General features: G+C 43.6%; 1 protein-coding gene across 9 annotated transcripts in view; it reads left to right on the top strand.

Moving 5' to 3' along the window:
- Positions 1-881: 881 nt before the first annotated feature.
- The window catches only part of LOC142772211 (uncharacterized), a 39,096-nt gene continuing 14,196 nt past the window's right edge, over positions 882-25,781 (top strand). The window contains exons 1-3 of one of the 9 annotated variants that reach the window (XR_012886324.1): positions 892-14,875; positions 16,528-16,611; positions 24,310-24,485. Coding sequence is in view for 1 of the 9 variants with exons in the window: in XM_075874405.1 (XP_075730520.1) it covers positions 15,134-15,691 (558 nt within the window). In the remaining 8 variants the exon portion in view is untranslated. Of the gene's footprint in view, positions 24,486-25,781 lie in introns of all 9 variants that reach the window. The other 8 variants (XR_012886325.1, XR_012886322.1, XR_012886319.1 and 5 more) reach the window with 8 other exon arrangements.

Genomic DNA, 25,781 nt, shown 5'->3' with positions numbered 1-25,781 from the left:
TGAATACTGTGTTGCCTAAAATGCATTTGCCACTCTAAGTCGATCAGCACATTGGGCAGTGAAAAGTGCATCAATAATTTAGGCTTCTGAACACAGCTTTACAAGTGTGGCTTTCACATATGGCTATGCAGGATAGGGAGTTTTATGTTGCAATAATATAGAGTATTTACACATTCATATTTGTCTTAGTGACTGATACATTCGCTGTCTTAAGGGGGCAGACTGCTCTTTGGGACCCAAGTGTGACAAAAAACAAATTTAAATTGACATATTTGGTATCTGCAAGTATTTTTCTATCTCTCTACAAATTGTTACACATCAGGAAGTGGTGATTTTTTGTAATGTTATTCTAACTGTCCAGATTCTTGGTGCTGTTAGCATGCAGAACCTGCAAAAAAATGAGGAACCAACTTCGAGGCCTCTTTATAATTTGCCAGCACCTGTGTTAGAAGCTCTGCTACGAATTTATGAGCACTTTTATGAGGGTTGCAAAACATGCGCACCATGATAGTTGCTTTTTGAAGAAGCTGTGTGTTTCCAGTTTTTTCCATTTTTCTCAAAAAAGAAAATGTACAACTGTTCAATTTTGAGGCCTCAATGTCTCTGCAGCTTGGGCAGGTACAACAATAGTTTTTTTTGCAATGAAAACCTGTATGTGTCTAGGGTGCAAGTATGGGAGCAGAATTTAGAGAACAAGCCTTTTTAATTATTCACTCATCAAAATTTTAACACAATTCCAACTGCTTTTGAAAATAGATAGTTCATTTTCCTGTAAAATAATAAGAAAGGCTTAAAAACAAAAAACTCTTGCATTATTTCAATCTATAGTCATTAGTCTATATTAGAATATTTTAAATATCACATTTATTAAGCACTTTTTTTCTATGGCGGCCTTGAACAAAAGGGGGTGAACATAATTTATCTCAGGAATAAGATGAGTTACAGGAAAACAAATCAAATATTTGAAATCAGTAGAAAAAACTGCATAATTCTGTGCAGTTTGATCAAGGTCACTGAAGAAATAAACAAAAAATGTCTAAGAGCAGTCTGCCCCCTTAAAAGTTATACTTATTAGTAATGAAATATTGTTAAATAGCTTGTTTCATTTGAATTTCAATGCTTGTATCAGCTTCAACAGGGTTTAAAACAACTTCAAAAAGGAGAAGTTGTACAGCTGTTACATAATGCGAGGAGTCGCATAACACTTGCAATATTGCATGGCGAATGTGTAAAGTGGCTGCAAGCACCACAGCATGTGAATATTAAATAAGTGGGTGGTTTAAGTATACACTTGTTCTAAGGGAACACCCAATATGCTCAAGCGTAATTGATTTTAATCAGTAAACGCATCAACTTCGTGCATGAGGACGTAAGTCCTGGCGTACACTAGATGTCAACTGAAGTGAAGAGAGTATAGCAACTGAGGTGAAGTGAATGGAGCCTAATGATTTTCGTTTCCACAGAAAACTGATATTTCTTTCATTGGTAGTGCTTTGTTTTTGTTTTGTATATTGCAGTTCATTTCATATTGACTTTCTCCTCTCACACTTTTTCCCATGTGCATGTTTTGTTGAAAAATTAAGTGATGCTTTTGGTGTCTTCCATTGCGCTGATTCTTCTATGCAAGAAAACTGTGCAGTTTAGTTTAATGGTCCGTGCTTATCACAGTTGCACACAAGGAAAAATGATTTCGCTGTTTGTGTAGCTTATAAATCAAATTTTAAATGAGCTAGCAGCAGGTGTAGTGTGTCATGTGTTTGAAGTATTTATGTGCCGAGATGTGGAAACATGTAAGAGACACATGGTTGATGCACTTTTACTATTTCAAAAACATTTTTAGGTTGGCTCATTGTAACAAAGGGTAGGCTATGAGTAGGCCACGAGTATCACAATTTAAGTAGATCGTATTTCTCAATGGCCTGTAGCTCTTTCCATCTAGTTAAATAGTCATAAGAGGTTGAATAGTCCAGTGCTGGATAGTCTGCGATATTTGATAAGCGTTGCCTTCCTCTGCTTTCTATAACTTTGCAGATACCTCTTCGTTGGAGGCATCCCTGGAGCACTCCCCTTCATGCCCGTCAGTACAAGTGAAAGTGCATTTCTGCCCACAGTGCAGCTATGTCACCAAAAAAAAAAAAAAATTACATCTCCAGAGACATCTTCGCACCCACAGGGGCGAGCAGCCCTTCCCGTGCCACTTGTGTCCAGCTGCATTCACTGAGAACAGCAAGCTCGTGGCTCATTCGCGCACCCACACTGGAGAACGTCCCTATTCCTGTATTTACTGTGGTGCATCCTTTTCACTCAGTGGAAACCTTAAGACCCACATGCGCACCCACACAGGAGAACGTCCCTATCCCTGTATTCACTGTGATGCATCCTTTTCACTCAATCGAACCCTCAAGACCAACATGCGCACTCATACGGGTGAGCGTCGCTTTTCGTGTGACCAATGCCACGCGTCATTTTCGCAGAGGCTGCATCTTGTTAGCCACATGCGCACCCACTCAGGAGAGCTTCTCTTTTCTTGTGACCAATGCAGTGCATCTTTTTGTCGCAAAGCCACGTGAGCTCGGCACATGGCAGTCCATTCCGAAGAGCGATCGTTTTCCTGTGTCTTGTGCCCTGAATTTTTTACCCGGAAAAAGGAACTCGGAGATCACATGCTTCATTGCCATGAAAAGAAGGTGACTTAATTGTGAGTGGCATATACTTTCTTTGTGTGTGTGGGGACAGTGGAGGTTTAATAGTCTACAGCTTGATAAGGCAACGTAACGTGCTTGGAAATGAAATTGGTTTTAGATGCCAGAAAGATAGAGTTTCTTGCAAAATGTTTATTTTCCATGTTTCTGATATTCATTGCAGCACATCCTTTTCAAGGTAATAGCGCTACATTAAAAGTAAGGGACCTACAGGCTTTCTTTGAAGAGGGGTGGGTAGAATGGGAGGGTAGGGTTTGTTTAGGTAATAGTTGAACTGTTAATTGAGACTAGAAAAGTGACATCAATCTTCAAGCCACTCTGTCGAATGGCACCAATTTCTGGAAGCAATCGAATGTTGAAAAGAGAGTTATAAGCAGAGTCCGCTAATGTCACGGTCTGCCCATAAGACCGGAACCAGCCAGACCTCGGGGAGAAGTTCTGCAGATGAGCAGGAGGTGCAAAAAGCAACAGTGTTTGTTACATGAATAATGGTTATGTGTCTTTATGTTACTGATGGTAACAAGTTTACACAGACTCAACAAAAGATCATATTTTTTCCTGTTTCTATTGCAATCCTTCCTGTTTGAAGGAAGAGCCCCAAAGATTACATGCACACCCAAACTGGGTAACACCCCTTTATCTGTGGCAACTGCAGTCATTGGGTAACTACATTCATTGGGTAACTACTGCAAGCACACTTGCTTGATACCCACTAAAGCATTAATAGTAATCTTTTGGGTAGTTGGCCGGCATTCGCTATGCTATTTTTCGTCATTCTTCTGAGAAGTGTGGTATCCACTGAACACTTGCAAGGAATTTTGTGCCATTAGTTCATGCAGTGCCTTACGACTGTGAGCAATTACGCCTGAGGTGAGTATGCACCACAGTTTATAGCTGAACAAAAACAAGCTTTTGTAATTGGTCGGAACATTGGTACGACCCACTCGTTACGCTATTTGCATTGTGCGATGACTGGTTGTTATTTCACTGTTTTAAAATGCTTTATAAGTCATATAAACGTGATTGCTTTCCCAACATCAAGCGTGCCTAAGGCAAGTTTGCCAACAACTCACAAGCACTGGCGTAGCTCAGTGGTAGAATACTGGGCTGGCACCCAGCGGACCCGAGTTCGAGCCCCACTGTGTCATCGGTGCCAGGTTTTTCAAATTTACTGTGATGTGGTTAGAAACACCGGCGGCGGTGGCGGACAACTGCGTGTTAACCGAATTTAACTTTCTTTAACAGCTTTCGCTATAAATGAGAGTGCAGTGCTAATAATGTTAAAAAAGTACAACTGGCGACGAAGATAGGGTAGTATGCTAATCAATAAACACGTGATAGAGCAACACTGGGCACAGGAAAATTGCAGGAAAACGTGTAAATTGTACTGGACTACAATTTTGCATCTGTCTGCAAGGTGAGTGCACGCAAAAAATAGGATTGACCGCCACTTATGAAGTTTTCCCAAAAATATAAATTCTGTGGAATTCCCGAAAAAAGCCGTCAGCATTGTGTAAAACCCGGTAAGCTTAATCATGCATGTGCTTGCTAGCTATAAGTTGGAGTTTTTTCCCACCTCATGAGATGTTTAGCCTGTTATGTGTTTTGAGCATAGGGTTTCAAGGACTCATGTCCTACTGTTAAAACAGGCTTATTTGTTCGCTTGCAAAGGCTGCATGTTTTCGGTGACTCGCATTTGCAGGTATGTTTATGCCACTGACATTTCATTTAAGGGGTGGATGTAGAGGAATTATACAAAAAAATGCTAACCATGTATGTTAATTGCGAGACAGACAATGTGTAACATTTTGTAAAAATAAACTCGGGCAGGTAATGGTGGCAGTACTGTGGGAAAGGTCGTTCCATTCAGATGATGCCCGTGGGAAGAAGGAGGCAGAAAATGTCTTGGTGTGGCTGCATGAACGGGTGACTTGTAGGGCATGACAGGTGCGATGAGATATGCGGGCTGGAGTGGTAGTAAAGTCCGGTCGGTCACGTGAGCTGTAATAGAACTTATGAAACAGAGCTAGGCTGGCAATGCGACGACGAAGTGCAAGAGTTAATAGAGATGATTCTTCTTTCAATGTTGACACACTGACATGATATGAATATGATGAATGAATATTGTCTGTCTGTCTTGCAATTAACATACATCGTCTGTCTCGCAATTAAAGACCCCTAGTGGGGTCTTTAAGGTAATAAAATGAAATGAAAATGAAATGAAATTTACCCAACAAGCAGTTTTTGAGAGCATGCAGATCAGTATTGGTAAAAGAGCTCGCTCATTAGGGCTTTCCTTTTAAAGATTCTGGAAATGTCTTCCATGCATAGGACTGTAATTTACGCACATGGTCCTGGGTGCTTGAGCAAGCAATGGTTGTTGCAACTTTGCCAAAGAACTGCGATTCCTTATTTTTGTGGCAAGTCGTATAAAAGTATATACTCTGCTTAATGCCAAGGATGTGGCACATGTGCATAGATGGGAATTATAAGATGCCAATTAATAGAGTTTGTTGATATAGTCAATTAAGACGTTATTTTTTGTAAAGCAACTGCCAAATCACTGACAAAGTATTTTTCGTGATGACTTTCACCTCCGCTAATATGTACTGCCCGCACATATCTGGTTTCTGCTTGCACCCTGTTTTTTAAGACAGTGAAATAGATGCATTGCTGACGCGTGCCTCAACTGCCCTTTGAGTTGAGAGAGCCTTTTCTATCTCCATTTTTCTTTGTTGTCCTCTAGCATGTATCACAGAAGCATAGTCATTGGCTGGGATACAAGCTTTGCCTTTTTCACAGTGCATGCCCACTGAAAAATGGTAAACGGCAGTGTCTGCGTTGACTTATGTGATTATTGCGGTGTCACATCCCGTTGAAGTAACATGAGCCTGAATCTCCATTTGTGCTCCAGTTACGACGCTGAACGTCCGCTAAGCTTCTTTCTTTTTTTGTTGTCTAAAAAGAAATAAGCCTCTTGAACTCTCTTTTGCTTTCATTCAAACTGGATGCATTTAATTAGTTACGGAAATGAGCAATAGTTTGATTGCAACAAAACAAATAAAATGATTACACGCAAAAATGTATGTGCAACATTGGTTGATGCTAAGGCAAGAAGTGTTTATAGGTGCACTGTGTATTTGTTCTCGCTTTAACAGTGATACCTGTGCTGTTGCACATTAGTCCTTCGGTCCCACGAAGCATCCAAACAGTTGTTTTCTTTTGAAATTGGCAAATGTAGATATTGACAGCTTCTTCCTTTTTTTTTTCAAGTTGATATTCAATTTTTGGTGTCACTTCAGGGTAATTTGCCATGAACTCACAATTGTGACGATGATACAGCAGCAAATATTAGTTGCACTGCACCGTTGGACCGATATTCTTGAGTGGTGCGAAATTGGACGTTCCTTTTCTGCTTTTTTGGTCTATTAAACATTTTAAGAGAGGAGTGGTTTTTTTTACAACTTTATGCATAAATATAACCTGTGCTTACAAAGCATTGATTTAGGCTAAGTAATTTGCAAAAAATGATATTGTATGTCTGTGAAAATCCAAATATGTGTGCAGGTGTAACTTAAAAAAAAAAAGTCTTGTAGACTAGTTACTGCAAGGCTCTGTGGCGGCACTTCACTTTGATATTGGAAACATTTCAAATATTTTATTACAGCTAAGTTTTCTTGATGTTTTTACTGATTTTTCATACAAGCTGGTTCATTTGATATGCAATGACTTGAAAACTGTGATGCCTAAAATGCATGTGCCACTTCTAAGTTGATCAATACATTGCGCAGTGATAAGTAAATAAATAATTTAGGCTTCTGAATACAGCTTTACAATTGTGGCTGTCACTTTAAATGGCTATGATTTTAGTTCAGGATAGTGAGTTTTATGGTGCAATAAAATGGAGTGTCTACACATTTATAATCATGGAAGTGACCGATACATTGCCATGGTTAAAAAGCTATCATTGTTACTAATGCAATACTGTTAACTACCTTGTTTTCTCTAAACTTGAACGGTACACTGGCATCGTTAGGGCTTATAACACTTTTGGAAAGGAAAAGCTATCCAGCTGATACATCCAGCAGAGAGTTTCAACTGTGTATCAACAAGTTTAGGTTTTTATAACTTAATTTGTGTTTCTCATGTTTTCTTGTTTTACAGTGAAGCATTAGAAATGACCCTGAAAACTTGCTGTGTGCGCCATTCTAAATGAATAGCAGCATTGTACGCAAGCTTTGCACACAAAATTGTTATTACTCAATGGCCTTGATCTCGCGTCTCTGCCTGCCTTGAAATATAACAATTGATAAGTCCTCATTCTAAAGGTGGATGCTTCCAATAGGTCACGCAAAGAAGTAAGAAACCATTCACACTTGATTTTCTATCACCATCGTTCTCAAGCCAAAGCAGCACAACTTTCATGTGTGCTAGGATGATGAAACATCATCCTTTTCAAGCAGTCAACCTGCATGTGTGCTAGGATGATGAAACAATTACTGTGCACACCAAGTGCCAAAGTGATGGAATGCATTTTGGGTGGGCTGATTAGTATGAACATTTGCAATCAATGTGTTTCTCTCATGTCATGATTGTAGGTGTTCAACTGCACATTTTCCGATAATTTAATGTGCTCAAAGGGTTATATCCCGGTACAGCTTTTGTCTTGAACACTGTAAGTAGTTACATGAATTAGTCACTGAAATTGTACCAAAATTGGCAGACAACATGATTGATTACAAGCCACCTATTATGTTCGATTTTCATTGTTACTGAATGTAAAGTACTATGAGCAGAAGTATGTACTACTTTGTGCTGGCTTTTTGTCACCACAAACATCGGTTTTGCAGGTGTGTTTCATTTTATATTGTTTATTAATTATAGTCATCCCTAATTAGTCGATTGGGAGTGTGCATGAAAAAGAAAGCATAGTAGAAAGCTAATTAAAGAAAAAAGTCTGTAAATAAGATATGCATTAGGAATAAAAATTCATAGGATAGCCTAGTCATAGTACCTTGGTGCACAGTAAAAAACCGTAGGTTGAAATTTCACGTCATCCTGGAACGCAGCATTACTCAGGTTTTTCAAGGTAGAAGCTGCACATTGAGATGAATCAGTGAAATATGACAGCCGATACTACTCGGTGATAAGCTGTGGAAAAATAAATTTCTTTTGTAAAATCGGAGCATCATGATGTGTTGGGGATTTTAGAAGGAAATGGTTGGCATAGTGGCGAAACATGTCAAGTGTATTAATGCATCCATACATGAAGTTAAATCCCCACACACACCTACATTGCATGAGTTTCCAGTCACGAGGGCCTCGAAGGGAGTGAAGCGGCATACACTACAGCCCGCGAATGCATCAGCCGCGCTTTTACACGTAAAATTCGAGGCACCTCCCTCACAAAAACACCAGTCGAAGTCGAAGGAACTATAATGGTACCCTTAACCTGTCATGAATTGCTGTGACACTATTGTCTCTCCCCCCCTCCCATCTTAAACACCCAAGAGATGAAGACACGGACTGCAGGCAATTTCAAAGCAACACATTCACGGCATTTTATTGCACCACGTATAACGGTCGTACGGCTGCATGTGCATTTTCTACTGCAGTGCAAAGGAACTGAACCCAGCCATACAAGCAGCACCAAGAGATGCACATGCAACGCTTCTCATTGAATCCGGAGAGGCTACAATCTCTAAGCTGGACCTGGTCAAACCGTGCCAACTTGTTGCGCGGGCAGGCAGGCGGTCCAGGCCAGAGGGTTTCTGGAATAAGGGACCCTTACCACATTCGCCAAGTGGCCACTTAAGGACTGTTTTCTCTCTCTCTCTCTCCTATAAATGCATGCCTGTGACATTTTTTAAGTGCTCTGCTTTGATTCACAATTAAGGCTCCCATCTTGCCAGCAGAATGCATTTTATTTGTTTACTTGCAAAATACAAATTGCTGCCACAGCTATTCCTGTACAGTCATCAACTGTGGCTGTGCATATCCTGCCAGCTTCAGATTGACAAAGTGGGTAATTCTGACGAGTATAGTAAAATGAGCCCATATTTTAATGGCCGCAATTATATTGGCCTTCAAAACAGTCTGAAAACATCTTACTCTGGCGAGGCTCGGTGAATTTACACACATAGTGCTGAGTGCACGAGCATGCTTCGTTGACACAACATAGCCAAAATGGCGTGAATGTTACCCTAATGTTGCAGACATTGTTTCAACATTACAGTGGCAACACTGAATGCAATAAGAGCGCGTACAACAAGCTGGACGAGTTCAGAATGCTCGATCCCAAGTGACTGTCCTAAAATTTTTTTTTTTAAATCCCAGAATGAGTTTTGTTGCAGATGGCCAATTACATTGGTTGTGGGCATGTCACAACATAACAAAATTGAGAGTGGGAGGTAGGGTTCATGATTATTGTGTTAAAGGTTTGGTTGCCTTATCTGATTGTTATTTAATCCCTGCATAATCTTATCTTTGTCTTTACATTTCACCATGCAAAAGCAGAAATAAAAGCAATATAATTTTTACAATAAACTGATAGCTATATTGATGGCAATAATGCACAGTCGCACTGGTATCGGATGAAGACCTCTAGATCAAGAGAAGATATTCACTTGTCACTTACACCAATGCAAGTGTACAATGGTGTCAGTGGCACTCTTGAATGATTACAGTTTGCATATGTATGCCCAGACATGCAATGGCACACGTGTTGCGCTAACACATGATGGTTCCTCCTACCTCCTTGGGAAAGGTTCGCAGGCTATGCCTTATCCTGGGCATTAGGGTTTCTCCCTCGTGGTCACATTCAGCTGCTGAGATGCAATACAACCCGCATTAGGATAGTTACCACTATTACAAGATAGCCTACTTAGGCTTTTTCAGAAGTGTCCACTTCTCCACTTCTCGTGTGCCACTGCATTTCTCCACCCCTTGTGGTGCATGGCCGCTAAAATTTTTTTTTTCATTTCAATTTTTTTTGTAACTTCTTAAACATTTTTCATTTGAGGTCATGTCGTTTTTGTACCAGTATTTTGGCTGGTTAGAACAAACAAAACAGAAGTAAAGTAATTAAACAACACTGGTCTGAGCTGTGGAACTGAAAATGAGGGACAAAAAAAAAACGACAAGGGCTTTTGGTGTACCAACAGCTCATGCAAACCATGCTAGGCACTTAATATCTGTAGGTGACTGCGCAAGTTAGGTAATTTATTTAGCTGTGTACAATAAATTAAATTTCGGTTATTACAGCGACTTCTTTGTCCGTCTTCTTTCTTTCTGTCTCTCGTTTTAAGCTCCAGTGCTAGCTGTGAACCAACTAGCTCCAGTGAACACGTTTTGAATTGAACACCTTTATTGTACGTCAACTTCGAAACATTTACAGAGTCCATCATAGTTCTTTGTCAGTAGCACTTCCTTCCTGCTAGTGTAGCCAAGTGCCTAGTTTGAGACTAACGTGGCAGGTTTTTAGATAGTGGGTTGGTTGGCGGTACGCATTGGCCATCATTGGCTTTTTTTTTTTTTTTTCATAATGTTGAGTTTTATTTTTCGGGCATACAGTAAACATTTATCTTCCGTCCCAAAAACTCTGAAGATATTTGTCGACCACTTTTTAGCATTCCTTTAAGTGTAGCAATCATTTAAATAGAGCATAAGATTGCATGTATACGACATATCAATATTCGACATCTTGGGGGCATATGCACGCTATACATTTTAACACTTATTTGCATACTAATGCCACTGCCATGTGACATTCAGACACAAAGGAGAGGAAATTTTTTCAATAAGAAATTAACACTTATTTAATGTGTGAAGTATTCCGGTTACTTTTCAGTGCAGCATTTTCAGAGCAATATTCAAAGGGTCATGCTAATCATGGGTATTCTTATGCCATAAATTTGTTGCTTAGCTCACTGGGCTGTTTTGTTTGTGTGTTAATTACATTTATTTGGCCTATGGAAAGCAATGTTACATTAAATGGCCCTGATGCATTTATTATTCAACATTAATTTCCTCTTAACCCATCCCATCACACTCCCACCCACCTCCATCAGTGGGTCGTTTATTTTTCTGGGGGGAGCGGTAGGGGAAGGAGGTGGAAACCCTACTCTCTGCTGCACATCTTCAACTTGAAAAGGAATAGCAAATTACTGCAAACATTATGTTGTTCGTCAATTTTTATACAAACCCTTGGAGACGTTGTGAGGATAACAAAAGGCAAAGCAACACATTAGGAAGCAGTATTTTGACATATTTTGCAGCTCAATATGTGATACTCGTGTCACAATGTGAGTCTTGTACCCAATATTCACAAATATAGCTTTTAGGCTGACTCCTTTAGCCTTATAGAGCAGCATACTTGCTCACTGAATTTCGTGCCGACCGGTTGTGCCCTCCCGTTCTCCGACGACAGCGCAGCTCTGGCCGACTGGGCTCGCCCTACGCCATCTCCGGACACCGACAAAAGCTCTCGACGAATGGTACCCTGTCCTCGGACTCCTGCGACTGTTTCCATCTTTCCCATCTCCTCTTTACTTCCGTCGTTTTCTGTCGTTCGCTGTCTCTGCGCCTCGCTCTCTCCTTCCTCTCTATCTCATTACCTTTTAATCCTATCCTTTACCCCCACCCCTCGTGAGCTACTGTTGAAGTGTCCTCCCCCTGAGAGATATTTATGGGGCTCGCATTTCTTTTCATTTAAAATCACTCCCCCCTTCCCCTTATAAAACAGCATACATCATTTGCTTGTGAAGGCTTGTTGCACAATAGGGCTGCCCCATTTTTTGTCCTCCATGCTGAAATGCCATTGCTTGTGCAACTTTCATTATCGCTATTGGTTGATGAGTTGGAGAAATTTACAGTCTTAACTGAACATTGATTTTGAACTAATGGTATACATCGCATATATTTTTTTTTGTAAGAAAAGGAGCAATTTTGTCATGACAAAACTATAAGTACAGAAAACATTATTTAGAAAGTGGAACTACGCCCCGCCGTGGTGGTCTAGTAGCTGAGGTACTCAGCTGCTGACCCGCAGGTCACGGGATCGAATCCCGGCTGCAGCGGCTGCATTTCCGATGGAGGCAGAAACGTTGTAGGCCCGTTTGCTGAGATTTGGGTGCACGTTAAAGAACCCAGGTGGTCGAAATTTTCGGAGCCCTCCACTACGCCGTCTCTCGTAATCATATGGTAGTTTTGGGACGCTAAAAATGCACATATCAATCAAGGAAGTGGAACTACACGTGTTCGAATGTCACTGTGTTTGTTTTAGGTGGAAGCAGCTTCAAAAAGCAGCAAGAATTCAATAGTAGGGTGAAGTTTGCGAGTGGCAAAATATGTTGTTAAAATAATACTATTATTAGCACATATAAGTTAGTATAACAAGCTTTTAAGCATAAAAAAAAATCGAAGTGAAGGTACATTTAACCTTGGAAGTGTGGACGGGTGGCTTCGCGGCAGTTCGGGCTCAGTTACACACACTAGCACACCTTGGCTGCGGTGAAACAGCTTTTTCAAGGTTCTGCGTGTTGTCAAATGTACAAAGCGACCCCTCGGCCACTTATGGTCTTTCTTCGTTTTTTTTTTTTTTTGCAAATGTAGATGGCCGTCTTTATGATGCAAGAGTGGTCATACTGGAACTATTGTATCTACGCTTGCGCCAGCATCTACAGCCGCGCGCTCGATCGCTCCAGCCATGTGCGATTTTCGACTACGTTCATGTCGGATAAACAGCCTGCACGTGAAGTCACGGACCCCGCTACTTAATGCACTGGCGCTCTATATACGAAGACTGCTTTCATGAAGAAAAAGCTTCGTCAATGAAAGCGACATGGCGAATCCGCGTTTTTGTGCGTTAATAACGAGATAGCTTGCATGCGTTTCATCTTCAGAGCCTGTCATACTTTGACAACATTGATGTAACATCTCAAATTTCGCGCTCACATACTGGTGCTCCAACGTTGTGGTTTCAGTCTCTGCGGTTTCAGTGACGCCGTCAAGCCATTCCGTAAAATTTAAATTCATGTCGAAGATAGTTCAAACATTCGTTTATGCCTAATATTCACGTACTTCTACTTTGTATTTCGGCTCACCAACCGCGTGTGTTCGATAATTACACACGCTTATTTTGAGAAAAAAAAGGAGGGGGGAATCGAAACTGTACGGTGTTGTGAACAGCCCGCCACAAGGCGGCGCACAAAGCGCTCAGTTTTGCCTGGTTTTGTCGGCTTTGTGTGCGTTGTTTCAAGCCACCGGCGCCGCGCCACTTTCATTTCTCGATCGAGGTGTATCCTATTTTCCGCAAGTCTTGCGACAACAAGAGTTTGACATTCCATGCGCATGCGTCCCTGGATGGACTCGCGAAGAAGTCGTTTATGGCGCGAGTATGGTCGTAAGTGCGCAGACGCTGTCGAGATAGCCGCGCACATTGGTGGCGGCCAAGTAGCCAACTCGGCTTCCGCACTGCATAGGTAACGTGCAGCTTTTTGTCCTCCTTGTTGTGCCATATCATTTGCATGGCTATAGACGGTTTGAAGGTTGCAAGCGTTGTACCCCGAAAAACTTCCGGTCACCTCATTTACCAGCTCTTAACGTCCGAACTGAAAGCACGTTCTCAAGTTCTCTTCGAGGGTAAGGGAAGTTTCTATTTCGTTTTTCACATTAAAAAAAAAAAACGTGCGTGAAGTATGAGGAAATTCTTTTGTAGCATTTATATAGCTCAAACGAACATTTATTTCAATGTGTTTTGCCAAATTAAAGAACTGTAGAAGTTCGGGATGTCATCAAAGACCTGTGTTTGTAAACAGTGAAAGGGTCTAAATGAGTTTCCTTTCTAATTTTTTCGTTTTCATTGCACAGTGCTCCCTATCTCCAAACGAAAGCTTTCAGTTTAATAGGTGTATTCACCGATTAACTTTCGGGGGGGGGGGGGGGGGGGCAGTGAAGGAGAAGCTACGGCGGCGGAGCCACGAGCGCATGTACGTAGGTTTAAAGCACCCGTGACAACTTTCGAAGCTCTCCACTAAGCTGTGTCTCGTAATAATATCGCGGTTTCGGCACGTACGCAGCGCCCGAGATATTGTTATTAGTTACTTACATTCACTATTAGTAGGATAGCGCGAGTTGGCTCGTGGCGGCGTCACCAAGTCGCCTGAACGCTGTATTAAAGCTGAATCGGCATGACTTCACAGCGTGCGCTCGCCATGTAGAACGGCCGAACGATCGAAAGCATCGATCATGCGATATCAGGGAAATGCGAGTGGGCGACCTTATCTTCTTTTTTACGTTGTCGGAAGTTTTCTGATACAAAGAAAAAATGAAGAATTTTCCGAAAACTCCTTTCATTTATTGCTCACGAGTCCGGTTCTTATGCGACAACTCAAGGCTGTCCAGAAGGCTGTTATGCCTGCGAGTCGACAACGAACGTCCGTGCCTCTGAAAAAGGCAATCTGTGTCAAGGCCAGCCCGCGTCGCCCGCCTGACGCGATCAACAACTCAACGGCGCCTTTCTGGCGTGCACGTGCAGTGAGTCATCTCCGCAAGCGAGCCCGTCGAGTAAACTACTGGCGCCTTCCTGCCTGGCGGGTCTGACGCAATGCCTTGCGATGTCACTCGTCCTTGGGTGCAGCCACCTGCAGCGCAGCCTCTCCAGATTTGAGGAGAAAGAAGGACGCGGTCCAGCGGCGACCTCATTGGAGGATTCGGACCTCGCGACCAGCGGCGCTTCGGGTTGGACGTTTGGGTTGGACCCGGGGCATATAAAAGAAGCCCTGCGGCGCGCGTCGAGAGAGACCCCTTTTTACAGCGGACCCATTTTAGAGCAGACCTATGTGTTAGAGAGGAGAGCTCGGCTCTTCGAGTCTCTGTCGGCCCCAGTGCCGAATTTGTAACGCCTCTGTATATATGATGTACATAAACCTTGTTTAACTCACTGTCGTCTCCGCTCGTCTATCAGCTCAGCGCAGAAGCAGTCGCGAGCTGAAAAACCTACGCTACCAAACGGCTGGTGATCTTCCCGGCGGAGTTCAAAGCAGTGGCGCCTTCGGGACCGTGTTGGCGTCGCCGTCTTTCGAAACAGTGGTTGCAGCGGTGAGATTTCGAGGCGCGCGTCGTAACAGTGGTTGGCAGCTGCGGGATCGGCCGGCGTCAGCGACATCGATGCGGTAAGTGCCTGATGTTTTTCCCTCAGTTCACCAGACTACTCTAGCTCAGGTTGTAATAGTTTAGAGAAGGGCTGTGTGAAGCATTGAAGTGAGCTTTGATTGTTTCAAGCAAAGTCGAAGTGCTTTGAAACCAAAGTTAATGCGAAGGGTGTAAACACGGGAGTGTTAAAATTGCTTGCGCGTCTTGCTAGTTGACTTATAGTGGGTACGACAAGTAAATTCTTAACACGGGCAAACAGCAAGAGGCTAGTGTGAACGATGGAGAACCTTAAGGTGAAGGAAATTGAAATTTGTGAGGAACTCGGCATTACTTTGGGTCGTGCGAAACGAAAGCAAGCGATCCTTGAGATCATGAGGGATGAAGGAGTGTCGGCTGAGGAAGTTAATGAGGCCTGGGCGGATATCAAAGCACGCCGCGAGGAGGCTGAAAGGCGAGAAGTAGAAGCTCGCCAACGTGAAGAAGCTGAAAGGCGAGAAGTTCGCGAACGTGAAGAAGCTGAAAGGCGCGAACGTCGCGAGCGCGAGGAGGCCGAGAGACAGGTACGCCTCGAGTTGAAACGAATAGAATTGGCCATACTACAGTGTTCGCAGGCGCCTAGCGTAGCTTCTCCAACAGTTCAGGTCAGCGGTTTTAGAATTCGGGACCAACTGCCACCGTTCGTAGTAGGCGAGGACATGCCGAAGTATCTCGTCAAGTTTGAACACGTCTGTGAGCGAAACGCTTTGGAGCGGTCTCTTTGGGTGCAGATACCTGTTACATCTTCTTCCCGGCGAAGTGTCCGAGGCGATAACTTGCTTGTCGAGGGAAGCGTTTGAGAGCTATGACGAGGTTAAGGAAGTGCTCTTGAGACGTTATAAGTTGTCACCCGAGGCTTTCAGGCGAAGGTTCCGGTATGCTAAAGAGGGGAATGAGTCACACGTTGACCTCGCGTTTCGTCTTAAAGCCGATTTAATTGAATGGCTCAAGGGCGAGGGTGTTTATGACGACCGGGATAAAGTGGTGGAATGCGTTGGATTGGAGCAATTCTACTGCTGCATCGAGGAGGATGTCAAACTTTGGCTGCAGGACAAAATTGGTGAAGTACAGCTAAACAAGGCAGCAGAGTTATCTGAGGAGTATTATACTCGCCGAAAGTTGCATAGCAGGGCGGTGCGCGTTGAAAAGGATGAAAGGAAAGAGGGCTTTTCAAGGAAACCTGGTCAACGGAAACCCCCTCCGCACCGTAATTTCAAGAAGGACCTGTCTCTTGCGAATGACACTGTAGGGGAAGGGCAAACGGAAGCGGAGAAATGGAGTGAGGTTTCTTCCACACGGGCGTTTGAATCACGGAAGCCGCTAATCTGCTACAACTGCAAAAAGGAAGGGCACATCGCGATAAACTGTCATCAAAAGTTTGCAACTATCCTAGAATAGGAAAACAAACGGAAGCAGCTAATCTGCTACAACTGCAAAAAGGAAGGACACATCGCGATAAACTGTCAGGAAAAGTTTGCTTTCGCAACAATCCGAGAATCAGAAAAAAACATGCGGTTGTTAGAGCCGTATCTCCAAGAAATTAGGGTGAATGGGAAAACGTGCCGAGCACTTAGAGACTCAGCGGCAACCATAGATGTTGTCCATCCTTCATTGGTGTCTCCGGATGACTTTGCAGGAGAATGCGCGCGGATCAGGGAAGTCGCCGAGGAGCAGAGTGGTTGCTTACCAATCGCCACGGTTGTCATTGAAGGCCCGTTCGGTAAGTTTCGCACCGAAGCGGCTGTGTCTGCCGCGCTTCCCGATCGTTTTTCTTATCTTTTCTCTAACAACTCAGAGCAGCTTCTCAAAGAGCAGGGTAAATCGTTCTTCCCCAACTTAGCGTACATAGCCCTCACGCGATCGCAAGCGCGGAAGATTTCGCAGGAGCTTGATCTTGTTCAATGCGGCGAACTCTCAAGTGACCTTGTCGGCGAGTCGACGGAACCTCAGAGAGGAAATTTTCCGCGTGAGTCATGTGAGCAGTCACGCGAGCGGCCCGTCGCCGAAGCGACTGGCGCGGTTTTTGTAGCAAGGAGAGACGACATGGCGCCATTGAGTCAGAGCAAGAGGGCTGCAACGCTCTCGCCTGTAGCAGAAAGTTGGAGCGAGCTGTGGAGGGTCGATCGAGAGACGCTCATTTAAGAGCAGCGTGAGGACCTCTCGATTAAAGCGCTAGAGGGAAGCCACATGAAAGCTTCACAAATGTTGTCGAAGGAGTACTACGACAAATCGGCGAAGAAGCATGCTTTTGAAGTAGGAAGTCAGGTAATGCTGCTACAGCCGACCAAAAGGAACAAGCTTGAGGTTGATTGGGAATGGCCTGCCAATGTAATATCGAAGCTTCCCGATACGAATTATGAAGTGAAATTAGGAAGGCGACAGAACAAAATTTACAACTTGCTGAAACCCTACGTTCAACATCAAGCGGCCGTAAATCAGCTGTTGAATGCTTCAGAGGAAGAGGAAGCAGAAATTTTTAGTTCTTGTGAGGTAATCGAAGGGGGATCGAAAGTAATCTGGGAGCAGATAAACCTAGAGCCTAGGTTAAGTGAAGTCCGGAAGGAGGACCTGAGAAGGATTGTTTCCGAGTTTGGAGACGTGTTTTCGGACCGCCGCGGAAACACGAGGGCGACCGAAAACGGTATCGAGCTAAGCGGTGAGGAGTCAATCCGTAGCAAGCCGTATCGTTGTTCCCCTGTGCAACGTCGCAACGTCGAGTAACAACTGGCGCCTTCCTGTCTGGCGGGTCTGACGCAATGCCTTGCGACGTCACTCGTCCTTGGGTGCAGCCACCTGCAGCGCAGCCTCTCCAGATTTGAGGAGAAAGAAGGACGCGGCCCAGCGGTGACCTCATTGGAGGATTCGGGCCTCGCGACCAGCGGCGCTTCGGGTTGGACGTTTGGGTTGGACTCGGGGCATATAAAAGAAGCCCTGCGGCGCGTCGAGAGAGACCCCTTTTTACAGCGGACCCATTTGAGGGCAGACCTATGTGTTAGAGAGGAGAGCTCGGCTCTTCGAGTCTCTGTCGGCCCCAGTGCCGAATTTGTGACGCCTCTGTATATATGCTGTACATAAACCTTGTTTAACTCACCGTCGTCTCGTCCGCTCGTCTATCAGCTCTGCGCAGAAGCAGTCGCGAGCTGAGAAACCTACGCTACCAAACGGCATAGCAATGTGTGTCTTTCTGTTCGCTGGCTTCTCTTACATAATGGAAAGCTGTAAACAAAGACGCACAGTAACAAGGAGGTGCCACTGGTATGGCTGCACATCACAGCAACATTCCAGTTGCCACAGCGATGGCCCTGTCAGACTACGACTGACAAAAACTGTGGCAGCTGCTACCAACAGCCCACCCTGACAAGCGGATGGTAAGCAAGCAGCAAACCACCGCTACTCCTACCAGAGTCTGGTGCAGAGGGACACATGCAGCGGTTGCTTAGCGTGTGGACCAGCAGTCCATGTACTCTATGGGTACATGCCTCATATTTGGCAATGCAGAAATGCTGGAGCATGTTATTTAGTCCTGCCCTGCTTTGGCTGCTTAACAATGCAAGGTGAGCTGCCATCACCTGCTTGGCCTTCCGACAATGAGAGGGGAGAAATTCATCCTTTCCACATGGTCGAAGATGTATGCCCTTGCATACATCCTTGAGTTCTTGACTCTTGCAGACCTCCCCACCCTATAGATGAAGTCCTTTGCTTTGTGCTCCTGCCTTCACTGAGGAGATACTCTCTTGCCATGCGTCTTCTTGTCATCTCTTCATCATCATTTCATCTTTAATGTTGGCTGCTTTCTTTTCCCTAAGGTGTTGAGCCATGCACCAACGACGGCAGGCAGAACACAGTGACCTTTTCATTCTTCGTTCCCAAAACACTTTTTCTCTCCAGAAGTTGGTTTTTGGGAAACACCAGCTTTACAGGTCAGTCAGTCAAGACAAGCTTTGCTTGAATAAACAAGAAAACACCTGTGCATCATGTTGGCCATGTGCTTTTTAGCACTGCAACCAGTATTTGGGTCATGCTGTACCAGCAAGCCTGCTCAAGCCGTCAAGGTGTTGGAGTATGCTAGCTAGTATTTCATATTCATGTAGATCAGTGCAAAAAAGCACAAGGCAGACTAAGAAGCAATAGAGACGAGTGCATTGCTGCTGCATTTGACTTTATTGATGTTATAACGATGAGTTTTAAGTGTGTTTTTATTCGTTATTGAACTAAAGTGCCATATATTACTGGTTCTTCTGTTCTGTCTAGGTGCCTTATTTGCACTACTACTAGTACCCAGGTCATGTAATGCCAGCAAGCCCTCTCTGCTTTATTTATAAAAATAACATTAGGCCAAGAAGCACAGCTCTACCAAATGCCATAGATGTTTTTCACAAACTGTGATAGCTCTTAGAAAACTATATCTGCATTCATTGGGCAGACTTGTAATGGTTCAGTCAGTTTCTTTTTAATTATTAGGCAATTTTTCGTCGAAGCTTTACCTTCGGCAGGGCTTATAGGGGGTTTCGTGCCTTCCGTGTCTTCGTCCGAAGGTGACTCAGGCAGGACTTCATCCGATACTTCCATGATTCATCGTTAGCAAGTCACAGTTCTGCCAGCAAGACTTATGATAAGTTATCTCAGACTGCTACATGGCCATCTACATAAAAGGAATCTCACGCGTTACGTGTGAAGTTGCCCAGTCTGCCAGCGCGTGAAACCATGTGGTGGCACGCGGCAGCCGCTGGCAGCGGGCAGTTGCGGCCCGGGTTCTGGTTAATAAAGAAGGTTTGTGGTCTGGCTTTGCGTCTTCCCTGCGGGTTTCTGGGCTGAGCAGCCTCGAAACCCCCTACAGGCTATTGCATGTTTTTTTATATGTGATTGAATAATGGAAAACTTTGCAGTCTGTGCACTTTTCACAAAATGTGGGAAAGTTAACTTTCTAAGCGATCATGCAAAGCGGTAACTTGATCTAATGAAGTGATAAGAAAGCTTGAATAGAGTCGTTACTTTGAGAAGTTTGTAAAATCATGAAGAAAGTGTTTTGGCTCTCCGAAATTTAAAATTTTAGTGTAGGGATAACCAAAGGCTGCCAGGCCGTTTCTCTTGCCCACAATCTACTCCAGCATGTGAAAAGTCCACGAGGGCAGTCTTGACATGGATCCTCTCATGTCTCCCAGACAGAGGGGGCCCCATGCCTGGGCAATGCCGGTCGGAAAAGTTTGCAAAGCATTAATGGGCGAATAATATGTGGGAACACAAAGAATAAATGAAGTGATTGTTCAAGCAGGCTGGCAAGGAAATGATGTGTGGCATGGAATCATGAAACCACCCACCGTCACCTGCTGAACTATCCAGTACGAAAGAGCACTACTGAGTGCAGAGTCCATTTTTGCATGCATGGGTGGGGCTTGCAGCCTCGTCGTACTAAAGCTAGGGCTGTGAATAGAGTGCACAGACGTTAAAATGCTATAGCATTGGAGCACACTCTAGAAAAAACCCACCTCCGCAATATTGAAAGGTGATTGCCATCTCAGTTTTATCTGGACAGTTTTATCTACTCAGTTTTGTCTGGACAGACTTCATTTAATCAAGTTTGGTGGTCAAGCTAAAAGCTAGTAGTCGAAATCGGTTGATGATAACACTGAGCTTTATGGGTATTTTCTGGGAAAATTGGAATTGTTTGGTTAGGTTTAAAACTTCATCAATGAAGTTTTCACCAACCAGAAACGTTGAATTCATTATCATTATGGAAGCTCCGATAAGTGGGTTTGGTTTTATGAGACGGAATTTCAACTGTACTTTGAAAACACTGTATCGTCTTCGGAGGTGTGTTGCTATTGGCTAGCTGTTTTCGTAGGTGCAGCTTTTTTTAAAGGATCTGTGAAATGGTTTGGGCAATTTTTCACAAAAGCATTGAGTCACTAGTGTGAGGCATCTGGTGTGAGAGGCTAGTGCACAAGCACTATTGTGCTGCTTATGGAAATCTAGTCTGACTTCAATGTGATCGACAAGTTTCTGACAATAATGCGCATTTACAAGACAGGTGTGGTCAGACAGCCATGTTTTGATGGTTTTTTTCAGGTTTTGCAAAAGTGAACCACTGGCTGGATGAACCTGGAACATAAATGATCTTGAGGGTCTTTTTTCTCTGAGGTTATATTGTCACTTGCTTGCGGCAAGAAAGACGGTGATAGTTTCTCCTTTCGTCACAATATTACCATGCAGTTACTTGTTATTCTGCAGTGCATACAACCTGTCTATAGTAAAAAAATATTGAGAAGTAACCATGCTGCCAAGGAAAGTAGAAGGGCTGTTATTGCAAGTAAATTGTAAGAGTGTTCCACACTTGCCATAATGGCTACTGGCAGTGCTGACTGACACTTTCATGTTTAAAAAGCCACTGATATACCCTTTAAATGTGGACAGAGGGTGACCTTCGTCGTAGCTAAATTGTGGAGCATTGGACGTGTTAGTCGAAGGTTGCATCAACGACCGGCTTGTGCCAGCAGCAAGTTATTCTTGTGTCCGCTTTTCTTTCTTCATATTTAGATTACTATTACCTTTAATAACATCTCCCATACTTTCCTTGGCATCATTGAGTGTTCGTATTAAATATTGTGTCTAACAAAAGGAAAATCTTACTTTTAAATTTCCACTTCTTTCCTTCATACAGTAAGGAAAGAGGGTATAAACATCTCAATTTCTTCCTCTCACTTCTTTGTGTAAGAAGTATAGTAAACTTGATCAAATGCAGTGACAACCACTTTTGAAATATTTCATAAAGTTGGGAATTGCATAAAAACGAAAAAGAGATTTCTTGGCCCTTCAATCTCAAATTGTAATATTTTGATTATTAGCCTGACTATGCCACCTGCAGTGCAAAGGCCTTTCCCGTGATCCGCCAATCAATCCGGTCTTGTGCTGTCTTCTGCCACGCCATACTTGCGAACTTTTATATGCAAAGCAGCTCTTTGACTAGCTTGTGTAACGCTGTCCTACGTCCGCACCGCGCTCTCCTGGCTGCAGGTGTTGGGGTGGTGCCAAGTAGGCCACGCCTTTCCTCGCACTGCACGCACGTTGACGTCACACTCTCCCTAGCTTGTCGTTGCTCGCCACGTGCGACACTTGCGAAACCGTCTCTCCCCTCCCCGTCTCTCGCCTCACAAGGCCGTCTGCTAATAAAAAACCGACTGCCCGCTCTGCACACCCGTTCACCCCATATATATAGGCACTGGATCACGCGTTCGGAATTCAGTCAAGGGCGTCTTTACTTAGCTTTTCCTTGATGAGCACCAGCATCAACGTCACCGCCAAAGTAAGCGTTAGCGTCCGCTGCTTTGCATCTACACATGGTTATCTATAGCGGAAGATGGTCCAATTTTTTAATCTTATCTGCCCACCTAACGTGTCTCCCCCTTGTGGGCTTGCGTTCTCTGGGAATTAATCAGTTACTCTTAATGACCAGTGATAATCCTGCCTACATGCTACGTGCTATGCCCAAGACCATTTCTTCTTGATTTCAACTATGATATCCTTAACCCCAGTTGGTTCTCTGACCCACTCTGCTCTCTTCTTGTCTCTTAAGGTTACACCTATCATTTTTCTTTCGATCACTCGCTGCATTGTCTTCAATTTAAGCTTAGCTTTCTTTGTAAGCCTTAATTTTTATTTCAATCACTCGCTGCATTGTCTTCAATTTAAGCTTAGCTTTCTTTGTAAGCCTCCAGGTTTCTGCTCTGTAGGTAAGCACGGGCAAGATTCAGCTGTTATATACCTTTTCCTTGAGGGTTAGTGGTAGATAGCCATTCATGATTTGAGATTGCTTGCTGCATGGGATGCACCCCATCCTTATTCTTCTAGTTATTTCATGTTCATGGTCTGGCTCCGCGGTTTCTACATGTCCTGAGTAGACACCTTTACGACTTCCACCATCTCTCTGCCTATCGGGAAGCTGTTTCGATCGAGACTGTTACGCATTACTTTAGTTCTATGCACAATAATTTTCAGACTTACTTTTCTGCTTTCCGTCTCCAATTCAGTAATTGTGAGCTGTAATTTGTCCCGTGATAGAGTTACTCATCAAGGCAATGTTATCAGCGAATCGTAGGTTACTAAGATACTCTTCATTAACTCTCATCCCTAACTCCTCCCAATCCAGGGTCCTGGAAACTTCTTGTAAGCACGCTGCGAATAGCATTGGATAGATCTTGTCTCCCTTCCTTACGCCATTCTTTATTGGGATTTTGTTGCTTTCTTTATGAAGAGCTATGGTGGCTGTGGATCTTCTGTATATTTTTTCCAGTATGTTTATGTAGAATTTGTGCATGCCCTGATGTTGTTCTGCGTTCTTCACTGCTGATGTCTTAATTGAGTCAAACGCCTTCGTGTAATATGTGAAGGCTATGTATAGTGGTTTGTTGTATTTCGTGCATTTCTCTATCACCTGGTTGATAGTATAAATATGATTTATTATGAGGAGACTGTACGAAATCCTGCTTGGTCCTTTGGTGGATTGAACTTCAATGTCACCTTAATCTTATTAGCTATTATTTTTGTAAATAGTTCATAGAGAACGAACAGTCAGCTGATTGGCCTATAATTTTTGAAGTCCTTGATGTCTACTTTCTTATAGATTAAGATGATGTTGGTGTTGTTCCAAGATTTTGGTATCCTTCCTATTAAGAGACTCTTTGTATATAATTTGGCCGGCTTTTCTAACACACTTTATCTGTCATTTTTCACCTGGTCCGTACTTACCTTATTTCCACTGGTGGTTTTGCTTCTTTGCATTTCTTCTAGGTCTTTTCTTACTTCCCCTGTCATTACTAGTAGGATGTAGAATTTGTCTGGGCTATTATTGCTTCTTATGATATCATCCTGGTTGTTCTGGCTTCTGTACAGCTCTCAGTGGAACTCCTTCACCACCTGAACTATCTTATCCACATTTGTCATGACATTGCCTTCCTTGTCCTTTAATGCATACATCCGATTTTTAATGAACACCTCTCATTTGAACAGCTAATTGTTACATAGCCATACCCAAAAGTGACTGCGGCAATATTTCTGTTGGCAGTGCATGCCTGCGTGTCTTGCTAGTCCGTGAGGGTGGCCGAGACATGAGACGTAGGGGAAACCATATATGGGCGACGCAGGCCAGGTAGACCGTCTGCACGGGCTATACTGATATGCCGCAACGTGAAGAACTAGTGGAGAAAATGTGCACGCAGGTTGAGCGAGAAAGGTGTGAAGATATTCAATGCCGTCTCACTTACTCACTCATGAGCAGTGCTATTTGTCTCATAAACCATAAAATAAAGCAACTGCCACTGCCTCTAGTGCCATCTGGTGTGTAAGCACTACCGACTCTAGTGAGAGAGAGAAACAACTTAAATTGAAATGGCAAGTGTAAGACAATTTATATCCTCACCCTTAGATGGCGGCTAGGAGTCGTGGCCCGGGATGAAGTACTGTCTCGTTGGCCATGTGTGACCCTGCGGGGCTCCCTTCATCCCACCGGCTGCGAGGACCATCGCCGTTTTGCCCTTGCAGCCCTACTCTGCTTTCTTGAGGACGCCAGCTTGACCGAGCGACTTTAAGCTGCACTCCATGGTGAATCATGTGTTTCTCCTTGGATCACACAAGCTTCTTTTTCCCTTCCTCCTCTCGACTTACCCACCCTTTTTATCTTATATTTCTTTTCCTGCTCTCATGTCTTTTCTCTTTTACCTTACTTTCTTTTATTCATTCTCCTTTCAATTCCCTTTCCCCAGCGAGTGTATCGATGGAAGTTTCCTCACGTGAGAGACAGTTATCGTGCACTGCACACCCCATTTACTTTCCTTCTTTTCCTGAAGAATGCGTACTGGCTTTCTTGCATGCATTAACCTCTCAAACATTGTTTCTTCCACTTGATAATAAATATACACCCGTGGTCTGTTTCGTGAAGTTGAGCAGTTTTCCAGGTCGACTTTTCTAGTTTCTTGCAGCTTCATCATCTTGATGCAAGAGAGCTGTCAGAAAAGAAGATGCTGGCACCTTGGCCCACCCTTGTGCATACACGAGGGTGGGCCAAGGCCCTGCTGTGCTATATAAAAATGAAAGCCATGCTGTGCTATTTAAAAATGACTGGACTTCACGAGCGCCTGTGAACGGCCGGTGCGACTTTGTGTTGTGTGTGTTCAAACTAACTGTTGATACTTCTCTTTTATACTCATCTTATTTATTCTTTGTCCTTTCTGTCGTATCTCTTGTTCCCAACGCAAGTGTACCATATTCAATCAAGCCAAAGCCTTCTCCCCGTCTTTGCTTCTCGTTTCTCTCTTTTTCTTGTAATTCAAGCGGGCTTTGAAATGCAGGTTACCAATGAATGAGCTTTAATTTTAAAAAAATTTGTAACCCCTGTTTCTTTCCTGTTTTTACTTTTGTACAGTATCATCCACTGCGAAAGGGAATGCTTGAATAAGCGTATTTCATATTGCTGGTCACTTTACTGTAAGTAAGTGTGGAAATATTGTTCGTTCATGGCACTAGTCATTCTAAATGAGTCGATACACTTAAAACCACCAGTAGTATGCAACTCTGAACCACTCTGTGATTCTCAGTGAATCTGCAATTGCACACATCCTGAACACGCAAGTAATTCATATCAATGGTCGTTTTCTGCACTCCTGCTCGGAAGTGGAGGACGAATGTTGATGAATGTTCTGGCCCCGCCGTGGTGATCTAGTGGCTTAGGTACTCGGCTGCTGACCCGCAGGTCGCGGGATCAAATCCCGGCTGCAGTGGCTGCATTTCCTATAGAGGCATAAATGTGGTAGGCCCATGTGCTCAGATTTTGGTGCACGTGAAAGAACCCCAGGTGGTCCAAATTTCCGGAGCCCTCCACTACGGCGTCTCTCTTAATCA

This window comes from Rhipicephalus microplus, chromosome 9 (assembly GCF_043290135.1).
Source record: "Rhipicephalus microplus isolate Deutch F79 chromosome 9, USDA_Rmic, whole genome shotgun sequence".
NCBI lineage: Eukaryota > Metazoa > Arthropoda > Arachnida > Ixodida > Ixodidae > Rhipicephalus > Rhipicephalus microplus.
The sequence above is the reverse complement of the archived record's forward strand: the minus strand, read 5'-3'. Positions and strand labels throughout refer to the sequence as shown.